Source organism: Crocodylus siamensis, chromosome 1, assembly GCF_052110815.1.
Source record: "Crocodylus siamensis isolate JL-2025a chromosome 1, ASM5211081v1, whole genome shotgun sequence".
In the NCBI taxonomy this organism is placed as follows: Eukaryota; Metazoa; Chordata; order Crocodylia; family Crocodylidae; genus Crocodylus; species Crocodylus siamensis.
Window position 1 is genome coordinate 55,682,843 of NC_143395.1, and position 19,290 is coordinate 55,702,132.

General features: G+C 46.3%; 1 protein-coding gene across 2 annotated transcripts in view; it reads left to right on the forward strand.

Annotated features, from left to right (window-relative positions):
- The window catches only part of COL19A1 (collagen type XIX alpha 1 chain), a 424,680-nt gene that overhangs the window by 56,022 nt on the left and 349,368 nt on the right, over nt 1-19,290 (forward strand). For both annotated transcript variants that reach the window (XM_090034633.1, XM_090034628.1), the window contains exon 10: nt 14,360-14,413. In XM_090034633.1, the coding sequence (XP_089890759.1) occupies nt 14,360-14,413 (54 nt within the window). The remainder of the gene's footprint in view (nt 1-14,359; nt 14,414-19,290) is intronic.

Sequence of the window (19,290 nt, forward strand, 5' to 3'; positions counted from 1 at the left end):
AAACTTGGCTTGCTTTATGAGAAATCTTGGAGGAACATTTTCTTTTCATGTTGATCTACTAAACTTCTACCGTGTCTGCTTATGGCTTGACAGACATGAGCTTTGTCAAAAAATGTAATAATTTTCTGGTTGTCTGTAAAGTGTGTCAGGTTCTGAAGAGTCTATTATTGATTACATATGATACCTATTGAAAAGAATTGTCATTATTTTACGATTTGTAGTGAGTATTAACAATAGGTTTAAGCTCATTTTTAAATGGAAGGTCATTGTGCTATTTCAAATCTTTATTAAATTGAATGTACCTCCTGACTGTCACAGGAGCATGGAGGTGTCCTGTGCCAGGTAGTGTAACTTGGGGTGGGGGTGTGTCACAGGAGCACCAAGGTGTCCTGTGCCTTGGAAGCAAAAGGAACTGAGCTGCCAATCAACTGGGCAGCTCAGGTGCCGGTTGTCAGGGCAACCAGGCAGGTCAGGTGGCCAGAAGGGGGCAGGGCCGGGCCTTTATAAACAGCCCAGGCCGGAGCCTTATGAGCAGTTCCCTTCTGGCAGTTGTAGGAGCAGGAGCTGAGCAGCCTGGGTGGGTGGTTGCAGCCTCACCATGCTGACTGGCTGTGATGATGCTGGGAACAAGAACACCCTGAAGGGAGGTAGGATTGAGAGCCCTGGTGGGGGCTTGGTGTTTATGTGTTATGAGCAGGAGGCTCTGTTGTTTATGTTGTGGCCAGGTGGCTTAAGTTTGGTTACAGTTTACTCTGGGGGACCGGGTGAGGCTGTAGGGGAGTGAGGAGGCCTCACGGGAGCTCCCCAGCAGCTTGGGGGTTCCCGGTGCCCATTAGGAGCACAGTGCCACAGTGGGCACAGTATAAGGAGTGCCAGGAGGGTGCTTGCTGAGCGGGGGTTGTAGCTCCGGGCGCGCGAGGCGCGGCACAGGCCCCAGAGCGGGGCGGCGGGCGCGCGAGGCGCGGCACAGGCCCCAGAGCGGGGCGGCGGGCGCGCGAGGCGCGGCACAGGCCCCAGAGCGGGGCGGCGGGCGCGCGAGGCGCGGCACAGGCCCCAGAGCGGGGCGGCGGGCGCGCGAGGCGCGGCACAGGCCCCAGAGCGGGGCGGCGGGCGCGCGAGGCGCGGCACAGGCCCCAGAGCGGGGCGGCGGGCGCGCGAGGCGCGGCACAGGCCCCAGAGCGGGGCGGCGGGCGCGCGAGGCGCGGCACAGGCCCCAGAGCGGGGCAGGCTCTGATTGATAAAGACCCAGTAGGGTCGGGGAGGCCAGGTAAGGCTCCGGCTGCCTGAGCCCAACCTGGGATTCTTGGCAAAGACCCAAGAAAGGGTCAAGGGGCTACGGCCACCTGAGCCCCCAGAGGGGGCGAGGCCCCAGAGGGGGCGAAGCGCGAGAGGCGCGGTATAGGCCCCAGAGGGGGCGAGGCCCCAGAGGGGGCGAAGCGCGAGAGGCGCGGTATAGGCCCCAGAGGGGGTGGCAGGCGCGGCAGCGACGAGCCAGGCCCAAGGGGCGCCGGTAACGGGGCGGCGGCGACGAGCCCAGGGTGCCAGAGGGAGAGCACCTGAGTGGCAGGGGACTGTACAATGTCCCACGGAACAGCTGCGAGGCTTGGGGTGTGCTAAAGGCGAGGTTTGGAGGCACGCATACCCCTTAAGGGAGGGGTGCACGGAGGCGCCCCGTTTGGAGTAGGGGCAAGAACACACTTACCGTTCACTAGGGGAACAAAAGCAGCCTCCTATTTAACCTATTAAACAGCAAAGGCATGGCGGGCGAGATTCTGAGGGTGCTTGGACCACCTGAAGTGATGGTAGAAGGGCGCTAGGGAGTTCACGGCCACTCCTAGGCCTCACTCCCTCACACTGACCTATAAAGTTTACAATAACTTTTCTGTGTTCATCACTTTATGAAACTGTTCTTGTCTAGTACATTCAGGTATCATTGATCACTGGTTGGACACACCAGGTCACAATTTATTTCCCTGTAGTTTCTTTAATGTTCTTCCAAGGTCTGCATAGCTAACCTTGTAGGAGGAAATCAAGCTATTATTATATTTTAGGAGGCTAAGAGAGATTATTCTTTAGTGTTCTCCTGGAGCCCTGAACATCTCTTTACTTTATTCCCATTTTTTTGTCATAAGCTCCTCTAGAAATCACTTGAATGACAGCTTCTATCTTTGTGCCTGAGGAAAGTTGAGTCTATTCTCTCTGAAAAGATTCCAGAACTCCCCAGATGATTATTTTTTTAATTACCAGTGCAAGTTTCTCTAGTCTTGTAAAGCTAACGATGTTGCTATAACATTTCTGTCTGCAGGTTTTGGAAATTATGGTGGATCACAAACTCAGATGAGTCAACACTGTGACACTGTCCAGGTCTGAGCACAGTATTACAAGAAGGCTATAAAGAAAGTGACCAGGGCCCAGGGATAAATGATAAAGATGGTAAAAGGGTTGGAAAGGAAGCCACTAGAGAAAAGGTGGTTTGGAGAAAAGGAGATTGAGAGGAGTTGATAGCAAGTTTCAAATGCTTGGAAGGATACCATGAAGAAAGTTCTCTCTGTTGCCATAGAAGGCAGGGCATGTGGCAATCAGTTTAAATTTCAGCAAAGTAGATCTGTATTAAATCTTGGGAAGAAGCTTCCTAGCTGTCAGAAAACTAGGACAGTGGAAAAAGTAGTGGGAACTGCTTTCATGAGACGTTGTGGAATCAACTTCAGTGGATGTTTTCAAGAACAGGCAGAATAAGTACGTGTCTGGAATGGGATCAGAATAGTGATTTTTTGCCATTTGTGCAGGGGGTTGAACTAAATGAACTTCAATGTCCCTTTCATCCCTATGCTTCTTTCAGTATTTCTGGTTTAGCTTTCACTGTCTTAAACTAATTCTTCTTTTAAGGTTAAGTCTAGACTATAAACTTGCAGGAAGATGCTTATACAAGGGCAAGTCTGTGAAGCCTGCTTAGGTATCTTCACCTTTCTAAGTTGGTGTTACCTCTCACAGTAAAAATAAACAAGTCTCTCTGTGGATCAAATAGTGGCTTCTTATTACATTCTGGGCGCGTCCACATATGCAAGCATGTGTGGTTGTAGCAGCTCAAATAGAAGCAGTGCAAATTTGAGCCGGGGCTTTTTGCCTCACTGTACGTGCTTGGACATGTACTTTGTTTTGGAGCAAATTGTGCCACTTGGGGCAAAATAACCCTGCCTGGCTCCTCCTGGATCTCCAGCCAGGTGGAGCTAGAGACCAGGGCCCCAGCCATATAAAAATCTGCCCTGGCAAGTAGCTCAGGGCTACTTGCTCTCAGGAGCTTCTGGGCCCAGCCAATTAGTATGTGGGGATACTACCCCTTGTGCCAGCTGGACTGCTGAAGCAGCCCTGAGAGTTCCCTGCACCCTTTACCCACTGCAGCAGTCTGGCAGTGGGGGCTGCAATCTTCTGTGCACCTGCCAGACCCGATTGAGGACTGCACAGCCAGTAGAGGCATCTGCCCTTGTGGGCCAGCTGCTAGTGGGCTATGGCTGCAGAGCTGGCCTGTGTGTGGCATGACTGCTATGTGTGCCCCCTGCCCGCCCATCTGGGAAGCTATTGCCTGGAAGATGTTCTGGGTGTGGTGGCCTGCTTTGAACTGTCAAAGCATGTCCTCCTGGCCCCATTTGGCCAGGAGATCAGCCACAGCCAGATGGGTCCAAGGTGCCAGCTCTGAGCAGGCAGGGTTCTGCCACTGGCCTCCTTAGCAGGAATTCTGTTGTTTCCTATTGGAAAACTGAAAAATCCCTGATTAAAAAAATTCCCAAAGTCACTCTCTAAAATACCCCAAAATCCATGTTCCTCCACAAGTAAAACAAAAGACCACTTTAAAGAGAGAAAGAGAAAGTGAAACGGAGACAGCGATCAGTTGGACAACGTATTATTGATTATATCTACAGTGTTAAAGCAATGTCGAAGCCTACCAGTATCTCCATCATAATAACAAAGTGAACTCTAAATACATACATTCATGAATATATATTTTGCTGCCCCCTTAACAGGGGCTACAGGACCCCAGGAGGGGCTACGGCTCCCCAACTGGGGCCAGATGGCCCCCACAGGGGCTACCACACCCCTGCTAGGCCCACATGCCCCACCCAGCCCCTCCATTGCTGCCCCACCCAGCCCCTCCATGTTGTCCCAGACCCCACCCAATGGCTGCCCCCACAACCCCAGGCACCATCACTTAAAAAAAAAAACGGAACCCCCCCTGAAATAAAGGCCTCTACTTATTCTAGAAGCAAGGGCTCTGGGTGCTCTGGGGCCTCCTGGCAGAGCATGTCCCCCAGGGGCAGGGGGCAGGCGGGAGGTGGGGTTGGGCAGGGAAGGGAAGGGATCGGGGACCTTGGGGGGGCAGGTGGGGGATGGGGCGAGGCAGGAAACAGATTGGGGGCTGGGGCCAGGCAGGAAAGGGATCGGGGGCTTGAGGGGCTGTCAGGGAGTGGGATCAGGCAAGGCAGGGCTGGGGGAGTAGGCAGGGCCAGCGGAGATCCCTCTCATATTCCCTTCCCCTCTCCTTCTTTCCTCCCAATTCCTTACTTACCAGCACTGGAGCCATGGTGCTGCAGCATGCTGCCTGTGCTTCAGCACCAGGGCTAGGAGCCAACCACAGAGACTCTCTGGCAGCCAGAGTGTCTCTGTGGAGGATCCAGCTTCCAGTTGCCCTGACCTGCTTTTTTTTAACTCCATTTTTTTTAGACCCCTGGATATTCAGGGGTCTAATTTTCTCCCCGCACTGCAAGTTTGCAGTGCGGGGAACATTTTTTTCATTCCCGCATATGCTTCTTGCCCTGTCTCAAAGCGATTTGAGATGGGGCAAGAGGCACGTGCATGCTCATCTGGATGTGCCCTATGGATCTTACTAGCTTCTGGTTGGTAAAGAATGGCCATTTCCCTTATTCTGTTTCTTTCAGGGACTGTGAATCAGTCTTGGAGTCTCACTCTATCTTGAAGCTCTTCTTCTTAGTGAAGATCTGATCACCTGTATGTGCAACAGGAGAGGAAAACACTCTTACTGTAACATCTTTGTCTGGAGTGGCTGTTATGCTAATCCCTAGGTCCAGATAACATTAAATCTTAAAGATTTTGTTATTTAGGAAATTCATTCTCTGCTTCCTCCCTTGGTACAAAGTGAACTATGTTAACTTTCAGTGCATTCTCAGGATTGCTGTCTTTAATTGGTCTTTGGTGGAGCATGAGAAAGACTTGGGGAATATAATTAATGGGATTTAGCGAAGGAGATGATTTCTGGATGAGCTACTGGTTTTAGTTTAAATTGTGTCAAATTGCCTACAGTATTAGGAGTTTTTGTGCAGTTTGCTTAGATTTACTTGAAGCTTGCTTGAACATATTTACCTTTCCTTCACTTTAACCATCACCAGCATCAATAAGCCTTTCCTATTGTTGCCACTATTAGGAAGTTTGTAGCTTCTTGCTACCACATGGGGATTACTTTGATATTTCCTCACATAAGGTCTACACAGGTAACAAAGAAACGCAGCAAAATACCTATATTTTGATCTGTGAAATCTGAATAATTTTTGGTAAATAAGTAGCAAGAATTCTAAATAAAATAAACAAGTTGGGCATTAGAAAACATAGTGCTTATTTTGAGTCAGACAATATACAGTATTCTCTACCAATGAGTTTAAAATATATTGATGCCCTAGAATTTCTTTCCCATTGCCTGACTTGGGGAGGTGGGGATATTGTGCCTTAACTTCTCCAGGACTATTGACATTGGCCATTCTTGTAGCCCCTTTAATATAGGGCCATCTGTCTCTTAGGCTATAGGAAAGGAGATGTGACCACTAGATCTTAGCTATAAAGAGGTATTGCCTATCCTTCAACACTAAAGGATTCCACAGTAATTGTTTTTTATAGTGACGAGGCCTAGAGTAGAAATGACTACAGTGATGGGAATCTCATGGTTGTCAAAGTTTATTCAACTACTATAACTTCTGAGCAAACATTATTTGAATGGTTTGCTTCCTTTTGTGAATAAATCTTCCAAGTTCTGTTTACCACGATCTGTGGATCTCTGTGGGGTTTACACAGCTTGATGTTTTAACTCAGATTTTCTCCTATAACTAGACTATCAGTCTAGTACACTTGTCAGGTGTATTTCATAATGTACAAACATGACAAGACAGTTACCTAATTACCATATGGTTCTAGTTTTTGATAGCTGAAATCACTAATTCTAATAATAGAAATTTAATGACTAAAGTCACAAAGACATTTGTGTCTAAAAAATTTCCTCTAAGTTACTTGTACAATATGGAGACTAAATGGGTATTAATACTTTTTACCCCTGTCACTAAGTTCTTCATTTTTTTTAAACACAAGACAGCAGGTAATAGGAGCTTGAGAAACCAGTGGGCTTTGTCTAAGAACACTGAGCTCAGGAGTGATTCTGTTGCGTAATTAAAGACTGTTGCTGATTGCGTTTCCAAAACATATTGATTTTGATTCCGGGCAAACATAAGGATAGTTGTCCTATAGTCTTACTTTCACTGTTTATTCATCTATATTTATGTAGCACACACCTAATTAATTAAGAAATAAGTATGTTCCTACTATGTTCACGAACTAAAAATACTGATCTAGGAAATGGCGTATGGGGATGGGAGTCAGGAGACTTGACTTCTCTTGTCATTTTTGCTGTTTATATCTGTACTTTAGTCACCCTTGCTTCTAGGTAAGAGATACTGGTTCTTGCCTCTCCTGGTTAAGAACGTTTTGGTATATGAATGAAAACTAAGGATGTGTATAGATGAAACGGGGGCCCTAAATTGAAGTGGTGGGTTTTAAAAAAATACCGCTTCAGTTTAGGGCTGACTAAACTCCCATGTTGTGCACACACCCTGCTGACTTACCTGCCTGTCTGGCAGGAAGGGGAGGGCAAGCTGCCAGTCCATGGGCTGCAGTGGGGCTGGTGTTTCCTTCTTTGGCAGCGGTGTCCCCCTACAGGTGGCACCCGCCCGCAAGCACCCAGCTTGGGTTGTCCCAGGGGTACTGCAACTGTGGAGGGAAGCACTCGTCCCCTGTGTAGCTCCAGCAGACAGACAGGCTCCAGTGGGGGAGGGGAAGGGAAGATTGCTGCTTTTCTTGGGCAGAGCCTGCTTTCCTGGGCTGCTGCCAGGCTGCCTGCAGGGCTTCCTGCAGAACCATGGAGCTGCACGGAGCCTGGTGCTTTGCTCTGCAGCTGTAGGGCACCACAAGTCATTTAAGGCACATTATGCCGCTGAATTTTCTACAGCAGCTCCAATTAATGCACAAAGGCCACTGAGGTACGCAAACACTGACACCATTAAAGCGGTGTAAAAGCATTTAGTGTGCTTTAAAGTGTGCACACATGCCTCATTTCATCTGCACACAGCCCAAAGCATGATTGTTGTTATAAAAATAAGGTAGCTGAATTAAAGAGTTTTAAAATGTAAACTTACATTGTTTTCTTTTTCTTTGTTCTATCAAATGGTCTGTATAAAAGTGCAGTAATGTTAACTGCATATATAACATATGACATCTGATTTATCAGCACATAAAAATAAAGCAGAAAAACTTAGTATCCTTTATACTCTGCTTATTACAATCATAATTATGTGATGAAAGCATAACTTCATAGTTTAGGTTACTATGGGATATAATTGTCTTAAAACCTTTAGGAAGAAAATCTATTTACTGTTATGAAGGAGCTATGTAAATTTAGCATGGTTGATCAGTTATTTAATAACATATACTTAGGGCAGCTTTACATGTAGAATTTAAAAATACACTGATGAAAATAAAAATCATCCTGGCCTCTCTTAGAATAGCTGAGTGTGGCTTAGGAAACAAAGTATGATATAACATTCATTCTGTGGGTGATTAGATAAGCTAACAAGAATAAGTATCACTGTTCACCCTCCCAGCACTGGAGATTCTCTGCCATTCATATATCGAAAATTTTATTCTGCTGTTGGGACTTGGCTAACTCAAACTGTTTCTATTCAAGACCAGTATCAAAAACTGAAAAGATTTGAATTTTTGGATGGTGTGCAGCTGCACATCCATGTGTAACTCATTTTGTTTGATTTGCTTATCCAACTCATATGCCACTAAAAAGAGTTACCAGCTGGGTTGCGCAGGTGCAATCATTTGCATGGATGGGTTTCTGCAAATGGATGTTTAGAGGGTTAGAGGGTGGTGTAGAGTGAGACATAAGGACTACTTGCAACCAACAGATAAAAGCTAATGACTGGAGCTGTTAGTATCATTTCTAAGTTAAAAAAATAGCTACCTGGATAAATTCTTCTGCTTTTAAAAGCTAAAAAATAGAAAGTATAACCCTTTGTACCTGGATATTTTCTTTTTCATTTGGAGCTCAATTCAAAAAGAGGGACACAACTCTCCCCATCACCCTGTAGGGTGCCTAATCGCCTCTTCCCATTGAGTTCTGTATTCTATTTTGGAGCCATGCACCTAAAGTTAGGTGCATTGGAAAGGTTCTACAATTCTGGTTGCCTAATCCAACTTCAGATTCTGAAGAGAGTTATACATCCACAATTAACGTAATCGTGGCTTCAGGAAAGTGTAGTAGATATTAATGTTGTGTATTCCAAGAGACCTAATGTTTGACTCATGCTTGCCTCCTTGTCCCCACATAAATCCACATTGTGGTTCTGTAATAGTTCTTTATAGTTTAGAAATAAGGTATTGGCTTATAGTTAGGCTGAAAAGGATGTAGTCATGACATTATAAAAATGGAGTTTCTCTCAGCCTGTGCTGCTACTATGACACAATCATCTGGCCAAAATTACTATTTAATTTTGTTTTTTTTAATCCCCTCCTGTTTTAGCTAATACTTTTAAACGAAGCATTTAAAACCAGTTCTTTGAGCTAGGGATCAGAACCCAGGTGACTCTCCTAAGTAAATGACCTAACCACTTTGCTGTATTGGGATTTGGCACTACAACCCTGAGGTCCAGGACAAAGCTGCCATGCCCAATTCACGGAATCAGGCTGCAGGACAGGTCAGGTCTCAAACCCAGCTGCCCCATTCTATCCCCAGATGATGCCAGGTACCTCTTTAAAAACAGATGCACAGCTGGGGATAGGGGAACTTCCCTGATCCCCAGCTATGTGCACCAGTTTAAAGAAGCACCAGGTATGAGCAGGGGGCAATGGGAAAACTCCCTAATTTTTCGCTGCCTATGCCAATTCCCTTTTTAAAGGCACAGCCACACTTATTCATTTAAGGAAGCTCCCCATCCCCAGCTGCAGCATGGTGGGCATTGTGTGCCTGCCATGAGGGAGCCTCTTCCCAGCGTTGGGGTTATAGTGCCCAGGGAGCTCAAAAAAGTGAGGCTCCCAACTGCATGTACCGCCCTCTTATAGATACAAGGCACTGGGATCCTGACATCAGGGAAAGGCTTGCCGATGCTGGGGTTGTGGTGCCCCAAACCTTTAAAAAGTAAGTATGCAATTGGGAGCCTCAGTGACATGCCTGCTTTTTTTGCTTTCCTGGGTGCCTGTAGAAGTTGCTGCTGTTTCCAAGTGCATTAGGAATGTAGCTGAGGAGTAGGGCTATGCAAAATTTCAACTGCTGTTTCATTTCAGCAGTGTTTTGAGCATTTTGATGCTCAAAACTCCGAATCTGAAACAAAACGGGAGACATATTAAAAAGTTTGAAAAGAAATGAAACAAGTTCAAACATTTCGAAGATGTTTCAGCGTTTTGAAGGTGTTTCAAAGCTGAGCTTTCAGGGAAAGATAAAATAAGGGGCAGGAGGGGGAAGAGCAGGGAACAGGCTGTCATCTGTAGCTGGCCAGTGTCTCCCAGCTGTCCCTGAGATCCCTTTCAATCCCAGTACTCTGGGGGAGGGACCAAAAAAGTTTTAAAACAGCATATAAGCCTGTGAGTGCCTAAGCTGTCAGCCTTTGTCAGCCTCTTTCTCACCAGAAAGCAGCATCTGAAAGGCACTGACTCTGACTGCTTTCTAGCTGTTACTGTCTAGCTAGGGAATGTTCCTTCTACTTGCAAAGGATTGGATAGCATACAGCTTACACTGACAGTTTAGCTATACTAGCCTAACTCCAATACTAGTATTGTTATTCCTATATCATTTCTTTTTTTCCCTACATCCATTCCTTTGAAATTATTCTTTTTTTTTTTACCTTAAGAAAAAGAAATCTGTGTTTTGCCTGATAGTGTGATCGCTGGGCACTGTTCAGGAAATTACAGCATAGATTAGATAGATTGCAATCACAGACACCTACATATATATATATATATATATATACACACACTGCACACAGCCAGACACCTTTTGCAGCACAGGAAAACATGAAACATACTGGAAAGGCTGGTGCTGCCAAGTCTGAAAGGGGAGTGAGGGGGGTAGAGGGAGAGGTGTCAGTTAACCCGCTGCCTAAGCTGAGATGCAGCCTCTTTTCAGCCAGCCATGGTACCACTTCTGCTGGTACTGAGAGCAAGGAGGTCACAGCAGTGCCTCCAGCTGCACCTCCTCTGACATCAGCTGTAATAATAAATTCCAGCACCACCAGCATGATGACAAGCAGCACCAGCAGCACAGTCTCCTCCACTTGAATTGCAGGTCCCAGCATGAGCCTCCCACTCCTAGTCATAAGAGGAGCTCAGTCTTGAAGTAGGGGACTTCAGCTTGATAGCACAAGAAATTTTAGGGTAGGAGGGGGAAGCAGAGTCTGTGCTCAACACTCCTCAAAGTTCCCCTTGAGTCAGGTCCCCTTCCCTGAAAGGGACTGTGGAGGAAGCTGTGGGGGCAGCTGGCTCAGCTCCTGTTGTTGTGCCTCTGCTTGCTGAGGAGGGGGATAAGGCAGGCACCTCACTTGCACCCCAGAAGCAAGGGGGTAGTGTGGTCTGGCATCATTCTGAGGTGGCAGATGATCCCACATATGCTACCTGCCTTCACTGCTGAGCCAAAACCAGCTGGGGCAGAGGAGTGAAATGCCTGAGCACCACGGGGGTGCTGATGCATCTGCGCAGGCACCACACCCTTGCTTTTGCTCCTTCTCAGCGTGGCACCAGTGGGAGTGTACCCAAAAAGTACCCCTCTTGCTCAAAAGCCCCCATCTCCCTGAAGCGGAGGCAGGTCACCCTGGAACAGTGTGGGGAAAGGTGGGCACACAGGGGGGTACTTTCCCAAGGCAAGCGAGGTCACCCAGAGCATTGGGGAGATGCTTTCTGTGGATGGGCAGCTCTTCTCCTTTGTTGAGCGGCCAGGGTTCAGGCAGCTCATGACACTCATGGCCCCATTGTACAAAGTGCCCGCATGCACGACCTTCAGCAGGACGGTGGTGCCCTCCCTGTATGAGGTATATAGGGACTACTTGAAGAAGAAGCTGTGCAAGGCAGGTCCGTAGGTGGCCTTACACTTCACGTTGGACATCTGGAGCAGACAGGGTGGAGATTGTGCCTACCTCTCCTTCACAGAGCACTGGTGCAACCAGTCAAGCTGTCGATGGTCTCTGCTTCAAGCCAAGGCGATCAATGAGTCTTACAAAGCAGCCAAGATTGTGGGGGCCATAAATCGCTAGGTGCAGGAGTGGCTCATTGGGCAGGGTGAACTCACCCATGGGTTAATGGTCACCGACAATGGGGCCAATATGGTCAAGGCAGTCTGTGATGCCAACTTTGTTGGCAAGTGCCACACAGCAGATAAGTTCCACCTTATTCTCAGGGATGCCTTGGAGGGGGACAGGGCTGCCAGTGACAGTGTCAGCACCACCAGCAAGCTCATTTCCAAATGCTGGAAGGTGGCAGACTACTTCCAAGGGGGCAAGATGCTGAGGGAGAAACAGGCAGAACTGAACATCCGGCAGCATAAAATCATGAAGGATGTGGAGACTCGGTGAAGCTCCACATAACTGATGCTTGAGAGGCTGGTGGAACAACAGAAGGCCATCCCTGAGATTGGGATCAGCAGCCCCCTTAACAGAGCTTAGTGGGATACCATCTCCTACATCTTGGTGGTCCTCAAGTCTTTCCTTGAGGCCATGGAGACTCTCAGTGCTGTTGATGCCCTCCTTAGCCAGGTGATCCATGTAGTGAGGGAACTTCAGAACCAAATGGAGAACTTCCAGGGGATCAATGTTCCTGGGTGGGGCAAGCTGCTGTCACCAGATGTGCAGGCACTGGTGAGGTGGCTGAAGGATGGCATCAGGAAACTGCTTGATCCCTTGTCATCCAGTACGGTCTATGTTCTGGCTGCCATGTGTAACCCAAGGGTGAAGGGAAGTGTATACGGCAGCAAAACCCTGGATCAGTGGACAGAGGTGCTGGTGAAGAAAGTCAGGGAGACAGAAGGGCAGAGGCAGGGGAATGTGGAAAAGGGGGATCCACTGTCCAGTGCCAGCACACCATCCACCAGGGAGTCTCCTCTTCCACTACAGGTGTTGCCACCGTTGACCAAGGGCATGACTTCCATGGTGGGGTCCAGAGGCACCAGACCCCCCCCATCAGGCAGGTAGCGCTCAGGCCTTGGTGGCTGCCTATCTTGCTGAGGATGTGGAGCTGCTGCTGTGCAACCCCCCTTGGCCTACTGGGTAAGCCACAGCCAGGTGTGGCAGGATCTGGCCACGGTTGCCTGGGAACACCTGTCCTGTCCTCCGATGAGTGTTCCAAGTGAGGGGGTGTTAAGCATTGCTGTGGGTGTTGTGACACCCCACCACACCTCCTTGCATCCTGGTTTGGTGGAGCAGCTGGTGTCCCTCAAGGTGAACCTCCCACTGCTGGGGTTCCCCAAGCTCCAGGTGTAGAGAGAAAGAGTGCCACCCTCCTCACTCCATCTGCACCTATTTCCTTCTGGTTTCGAAAACTCTTAACGTCCCACTCTCAGAGCTGGAGGCAGCTCTCACTGCATCACTACCAAGCAGGGGAAGAACATATCCCCGCTGAACTCCCATGCCAGGACAAACTTGGAGGTATGGAATGGGGCTACAGGGAAGGAGGAGGCCTCGGGTCCTGGGGATGACCTAAAACTGCACCCTGCTAGGGTTGGGAGGCTTGGTGGGACTGCCGGCAGCACAGCAGCTCCCAGAAAATAACAGGGCCTAGGACCTCCCAGGTGAAAGGCGGGTAGGAGGTGCCTTATAACCTCCAGCCACCACATGCACACACAGTCCTGGCTGGGGAATCCCAGACTTCTAACATCTTTGAGAGGTCTGAGGCTTGCTGGTTGCAGTGGAGATGTGAGGCTCCAGGTGAGTTCAGCTTAGCTGCCTGGGGTGCCATCTGTGAGGCATGGGCTGTGGTGTAGGGAAGGTACAGAGCTGCTGAATTGTATACCAGGCAGACAAGGTTCTTTGGGTCAATCCAGTATCTTTTAGTAGACCAACTGAATAGTTGGAGGAATGTAGCAAGCTTTTGGGTTGAAAAACCCTTCATCAGGATGAGGAAGCATATGCAGTTGGTGTGTGCACTCTTCCTGGATGGAAGGAATAGTAAAGAAGCCAAAGGCTGCCATGCAATATGGTCACAGGGCCCTAAGGCCATTTCTAGGGGCCCTACTCCATGACAAAGTGCATTTTCCCAGAAAGCCCTGCACCTATCTCCTTGAAACTTGGCAGGTTTTACAGTACCAACAGGGGCTACCACGCCTGCTGTTTTCACCCCACTCTGCCTTAACATGTACCCGTGACACGAGTTTTGCTCTTAGCAACTTGAGGTGCAGTTTCCCATAAAACCCTGCACCTATCTCCTTGAAACATGGCAGGCTTCATGGCACCAGCAGGGGTTACCATTCCTGCAATTTTCATCAGAATCAGGCAAGAAATGACAAAGGTATAGGCATTTAAGTCATTCCCCATTATAACCTATGGTTGAAACAGTGTCGAAACAGCGTTGAAACTTGAAACAGTTTTGGCTGACATGAAACAACAGCGATTCAAAATGCTGAAAGGAATATCTGTCCCATTGAAATGCCAAATCCAAAACAGAAATGAAACACAGGCGTTTCACACAGCCCTACTGAGGAGCAGGAATCTTCCTTTTCCTCAGCTGCAGGTGCTCCCCCATGCTGGTAGCTGGCAGTTACACAACTGAGGTCTGAGGAATTTTATGCCCCATTTCTGGAATTGTACAGCCTGCCTTGTAAATCTGGCATGGTAGGTTGTGCAGTTCCAATAATGGGACATAAAATTCCTCAGACTTCAGTCACACCCCTGGCTTAACATCTGCCTGCAGTATTATTAAAGCTACTAAAAGCAAAATTATATACATGAAAAATAAACTGTTTGTTCAAATAACAAATTCCTTTGATAGGCAGCTAGGCAAACTCCAAATTCTTTGAAACCTCTAAGCTTGCAAATTTACCTTGCAGGGTGACTTGGGTGTCAGAGGAGAAAATGGAGCTTCTGGACCTCCTGGGGAAAAGGTATGTTTGTTCACATGATTTGCACAATATACCTATAAAATTCTTACAATACTTTACTGTTTATGCTTAAATAGTTAATATCAACAGAAATTTGGTGAAAGAAAGGTATTGTCCCATCAAACCATTGTTAAGCTTTTATTCTTCATCTTTAAAATGATTAAACAATGAATATATTATATTTTAAATCCAGTTGTGCTTCAGAGTAAGGCTATTCTTTTTAATATATTGTATGCTTATTTAAAATAGTTGAATAAATTGGTCTACTTTAGTTCTGAAATGATATAGAATATGAATGATTCTGGTTTAGATGGTATAATGAGTTTTACAAATTGGAGATAGTATCTATTAATTTTGAATAGGATGGTGGAATTAAGAACGTGCATATACAGTTCAACAACACAGATAAAAAAATTAATTTTATCTATAGTAAAGTGATTTTGAAGTAGAGTATACATTTTATTCTAATGTAAGACAGAGACCAGTGAGTAACTTGAATGCAACTCTGAAAACTCAGTTTCAGTGCCATTTTAGATTTCCTTGCATACAATTTACTTTTAAATTTACAATTTACTTTTAAAATGCTAAAAGTATATTTACATAATATTTCACAGATGTCATAGACATTGGGGCTGGAAGGGATCTTGTAAGATCGTTGGGTCCAGCTCCCTGCCCAAGGGGCAGGACATCAGCAAGGGTCAAAGGATACCAGCAAGATAAACATCCAAATGTTTCTTGAAAGTGTCCAGAGTAGGTGCTAACACCACCTCTGGGGGGAGTTTGTTCCACGCCTTGGGGGCTCAGACAGTTAAGAAGTTTTTCTTTATGTCCAGCCTAAAACGGTCTTGCAAGAGTATGTGACCATTGGACCTTGTCATCTCCTGGGGTGCTCTGGTGACCAGGTGTTCTCCCAGATCCTGATGTACACCCCTTATGACTTATAGGTTGCCACCAAGTCACCACTGAGCCTGCACTTCTCCAGGCTGAAGAGTCCTATAGCTCGCAGTCTCTCTTCATAAGGCCTGTTCTCATGCCCTCTGATCATGTGCATGGCTCTCCTCTGGACTCTTTCAAGCTTCTTCACATCCTTCCTAAATTGTGGAGCCCAGAATTGGTTGCAGTACTCCAGCTACTGCCTCACCAAGGCCGAGTACAGTGGGAGGATGACATCCTGGGTCTTGCTTGAGATGCATCGGTAGATGCAAGCCAGAGTTTTGTTCGCTTTGCCGGCTGCGGTATCGCATTGGTGGCTTATATTCGTCTTGTGGTCAATCATGACCCCCAAGTCTCTTTCGGTCATAGTGCTAGCAAGCGTAGCATTGCCGAGACTGTAAGTGTGATATGGGTGATTCAGTCTTCTGAAGGCAGAGCTGGCATGTTGGATCCTATGCTGGAGCTCCTCATCTACGTTGGCCTTTTTGGAGAGATGGCTGCCAAGGCATGCAAAGTGTTCAACATTCTCTGCTGATTGGCTGAGGGGCAAAAACAGCAACAAAAATAAAATAGAGCAGAAATTGTGCTACTCACCACAGGATGCTGCTGTGCTTTTGGTAGGTTGTGGAAAAATGCAGATTTTGTGTTTCTCTGCAGTTTTCTGTGGTGAATGGAAAACTAGGCCCCTTGTGGTCAGGCACTTGTCTACTATTAAGCAAAATTGGTCTGACTTGCCTGTGTATCTAAGACCTCTCTATTTTTTATTAACTTGTTTTTAGTGATGCCAGCACATACTTTTACTAAAGAGTTTATCTCATATTGAATCCATTCAAGACACAAATGTGTATGCTTAGATACTTCAATGAGTTGTGTGAAAAATCTTGTTGGACAGGCACACATTTGACCACTGCATTTTCAAAGATGTATTATACTGCTTCAGCAAGCATTATCTCTTTTTATTTTTTTTAATTTGCAAGCTGTAGTTTGAATAGCCTTTGATCACACGTTTGCTTTCATAGAGCTGTGCTGACTGACTTTGCCATATTAGGTAATTTTTCAGTTCACAAGCTCTATGTACAACCAAGTTTTCCATTATTTTTGGTTCCCAAATTCTTAAACCTCACACACCCACAACAGTGCATTTTTCTTCTTCAGAAGGAATCGTATGGAATCAAATTACTTCCACAGGCAGCCTTGGGTGTCACTGAAAAGAATGGTATTGCTGATGGCTTCTCTGTTGTCTAATATTGATGCAAAATCTCCTTTCCCTTTTATCTTTATCTTTTAAACTGTCTGACTTATCCAGCATATATGAAATGATTCACTTGCTTGACAAACCTCATGGCTTTGGCTTCTATAGGCTATAGACTAGAGAAGCTTTGGCTCCTATGGTCTGCTTAAAATCAAAGCTGCAGCAAATTTGCAGTTGAGTTAAATACTGATACTTATTGGTACTGCTCAGTGTCTCTGTGACAGGCTCCTTCATAACAGAATCCTTTCTAGACAGTGATGATTTACCCGCTGTAAGGATGAGCAAACTAAAAAAAAATCATATACTCATTGGTTGGAAGTATTATCCAGGACAAGCTTGGACGGGCGAGCTGGCCTTTTGCCTAAGGTCTTCTCTAGGGCAATGGTCCAAGCCAGTGGTGTTCAGTCTTTTTGGCTGGCAGGCCAGATGTGCAGTCCTCAGTACTTCTGAGGGCTGTATCCAGCAGAGTCCATCTGGTGGGCAGCCTGGCTCCAGTCCAGGCACATGGTGGAAGGGGGGTTGGGCTGGCCCCAACCTACCTCCATGGAGGGGAGAGACAGTGATATGACTCTGATCCAGCCCTGCTGGGGGCATGGTCTAGCCCCAGTCCAGCCCTCTGGGTAGAAAGGGGCATGGCCCAGCTCTGTAGGAGGAAGGGGGTCTGACCTTGACCCAACCTGGCCTGGTGAAAGGAAGGGGGCATGGCTTCACCCCATGAACAGGGATGGGGAGGAAAGGGGGGCATGGCCTGGCCCAATGGGAGGAAGGGGGTATGGACCAGCCCCAGTCTGGCAGCCTGAAGGGAAGGGGACATGGCCCAGCTCCAATCTGGCAGTTGGACGGGGGCTATGGCCCAGCTCAGACCTGTCCCAGGGGACTTAAGATTTTGGCAGCAGAGAGGGGTGACAGTATTGACACTGCTCCCCTGCTGCCAAATTTCCAGACCCATGGGGAACCCTGTCAGCTGTATTCCATGGGAGCCAGAGTTTGAGCACCCCTGGTCAAGGCAGTCCAACAGGAGAGGTTCATCCCCACGTTACTCATGCAGCATCAGTACTTTTCTCCTTTGACTTCCTTGGGTAGAAGGGACTGCTACATCTGCTCCTTGTCCTTGCATCTCTCTAAATTAAGAACTACCTGTTCCTTTATTAGGGTTTCTAAAGTTTCAGCCACAACTTGAATTTGGCACCATTGGCTCCCCTAGCATTGATGCTATAGAGATGCAGTGGGAGGACTTCTGGGAGTTAAAACAAGGTATTAGTTACTAGAAAAAATGTAGGTAATGGTACATGACCACTATGTGCAATGACTGTTCTTATGTAAGGATGTGTGGTGTATTGCAAAAGCAAGGTCATCCTCCCATTTTAGGGCAGTACTCAAACTGGAGTATGCATATCTATGGGGACATGATGGTATGTGAGAGGAAGAAATGAAAAAAGTAGAAAAAAGGAAAGAGGGAATGTAAATTGAGAAAAAGGCACAATAAAAAAGGAAAAACAACTCTACAATATCTTTTAGGTTGTCAGGGAGGTTACAGTTTGGTTGTAGCTAACATAAGTGTTCCTTTTTTATTAGCCATTACAAAATCATAGGAGTACAGGCAATCCTTGGACTTACAACACAATAGGTTCCTGAAAACTGTGTCTTAAGTCGAAATGTTGTAACTCGAAGCCAATTTACTCATATGGAACAATGTTATAAATGGGGGATTAGTTCCTGAACCAAGGCCCGATACCTTTTTTCCCACCAACCGTACCCCAGAATTTTGTACTTGATCAATTATAGATGAATAATATAGCTATATTAATGTATTTGTATTGTAAATAGCAATCATATTGATTTGCAAGGACTTATTTGAGGTGACTTTGCTGGACTTTTTTAAAGGCTCTTGGTTGGACTTTTGGAAGGGTTCTTGGCTGGAGTCTTCTCAGGAGTCTAGGTTTTTCTGGAGTTTTGTCTCCTTTTTAAAGAAAATGTCCAAGGAAGTTTGGACAGATGTTCTCAGGGGAGATGAATGACACAGTGAACTTGTTCGCTGGTGTGGCATTGCATTGGATCAAGCGTTCTAAAGTTGAAACTGATGTCATAAAGTTGAAACAGGGTGTCAATTTATGAATGTTTGTGTGTGAAACGTTGCAACTCAAAACATTGTAAGTCGAGGACTGGCTGTACACAGCTTTATAACAAATTAAAAAAGGTATACATGACTCAAAAATGTGTGAGGGTTATGAGCTTCTGAAAAGAGAATAGATTGGTAGGCTGCAGCTTGCAGCAGGCTATAGTTGCTGCATTGCATAACATTTACATAAAAATTATTTAGTTGTTAAATACAAGCCCCTTTGTACTGTGATAAAAGACATATGTCTGCTACAGTATGAATCCTGGATTAAATGCGAGCAGTCTCTGCATGCTTTCAGTGTTGATAAACCTAAGTATTCAAAAAGCATGAGTCAGGGCCCTGAAAACTAAGAGACAGACTTAAAAATTGGAGACTTTTCTGAAATGTTAAACACACTGGCTTATTTTTATGTGCCTTTAGGGTACACTGTGTCACATTTTTATGATTTTTATCTCCAGTCATGAGGGCTGGAAAGTTCAAAGCTGATCCTCTCAAATCACATGACTGCAGAAGCTAGGACTTTAAGAAGAACCCATTGAATGGTTTATAATAAAATCATATAGATTATCAATTTTC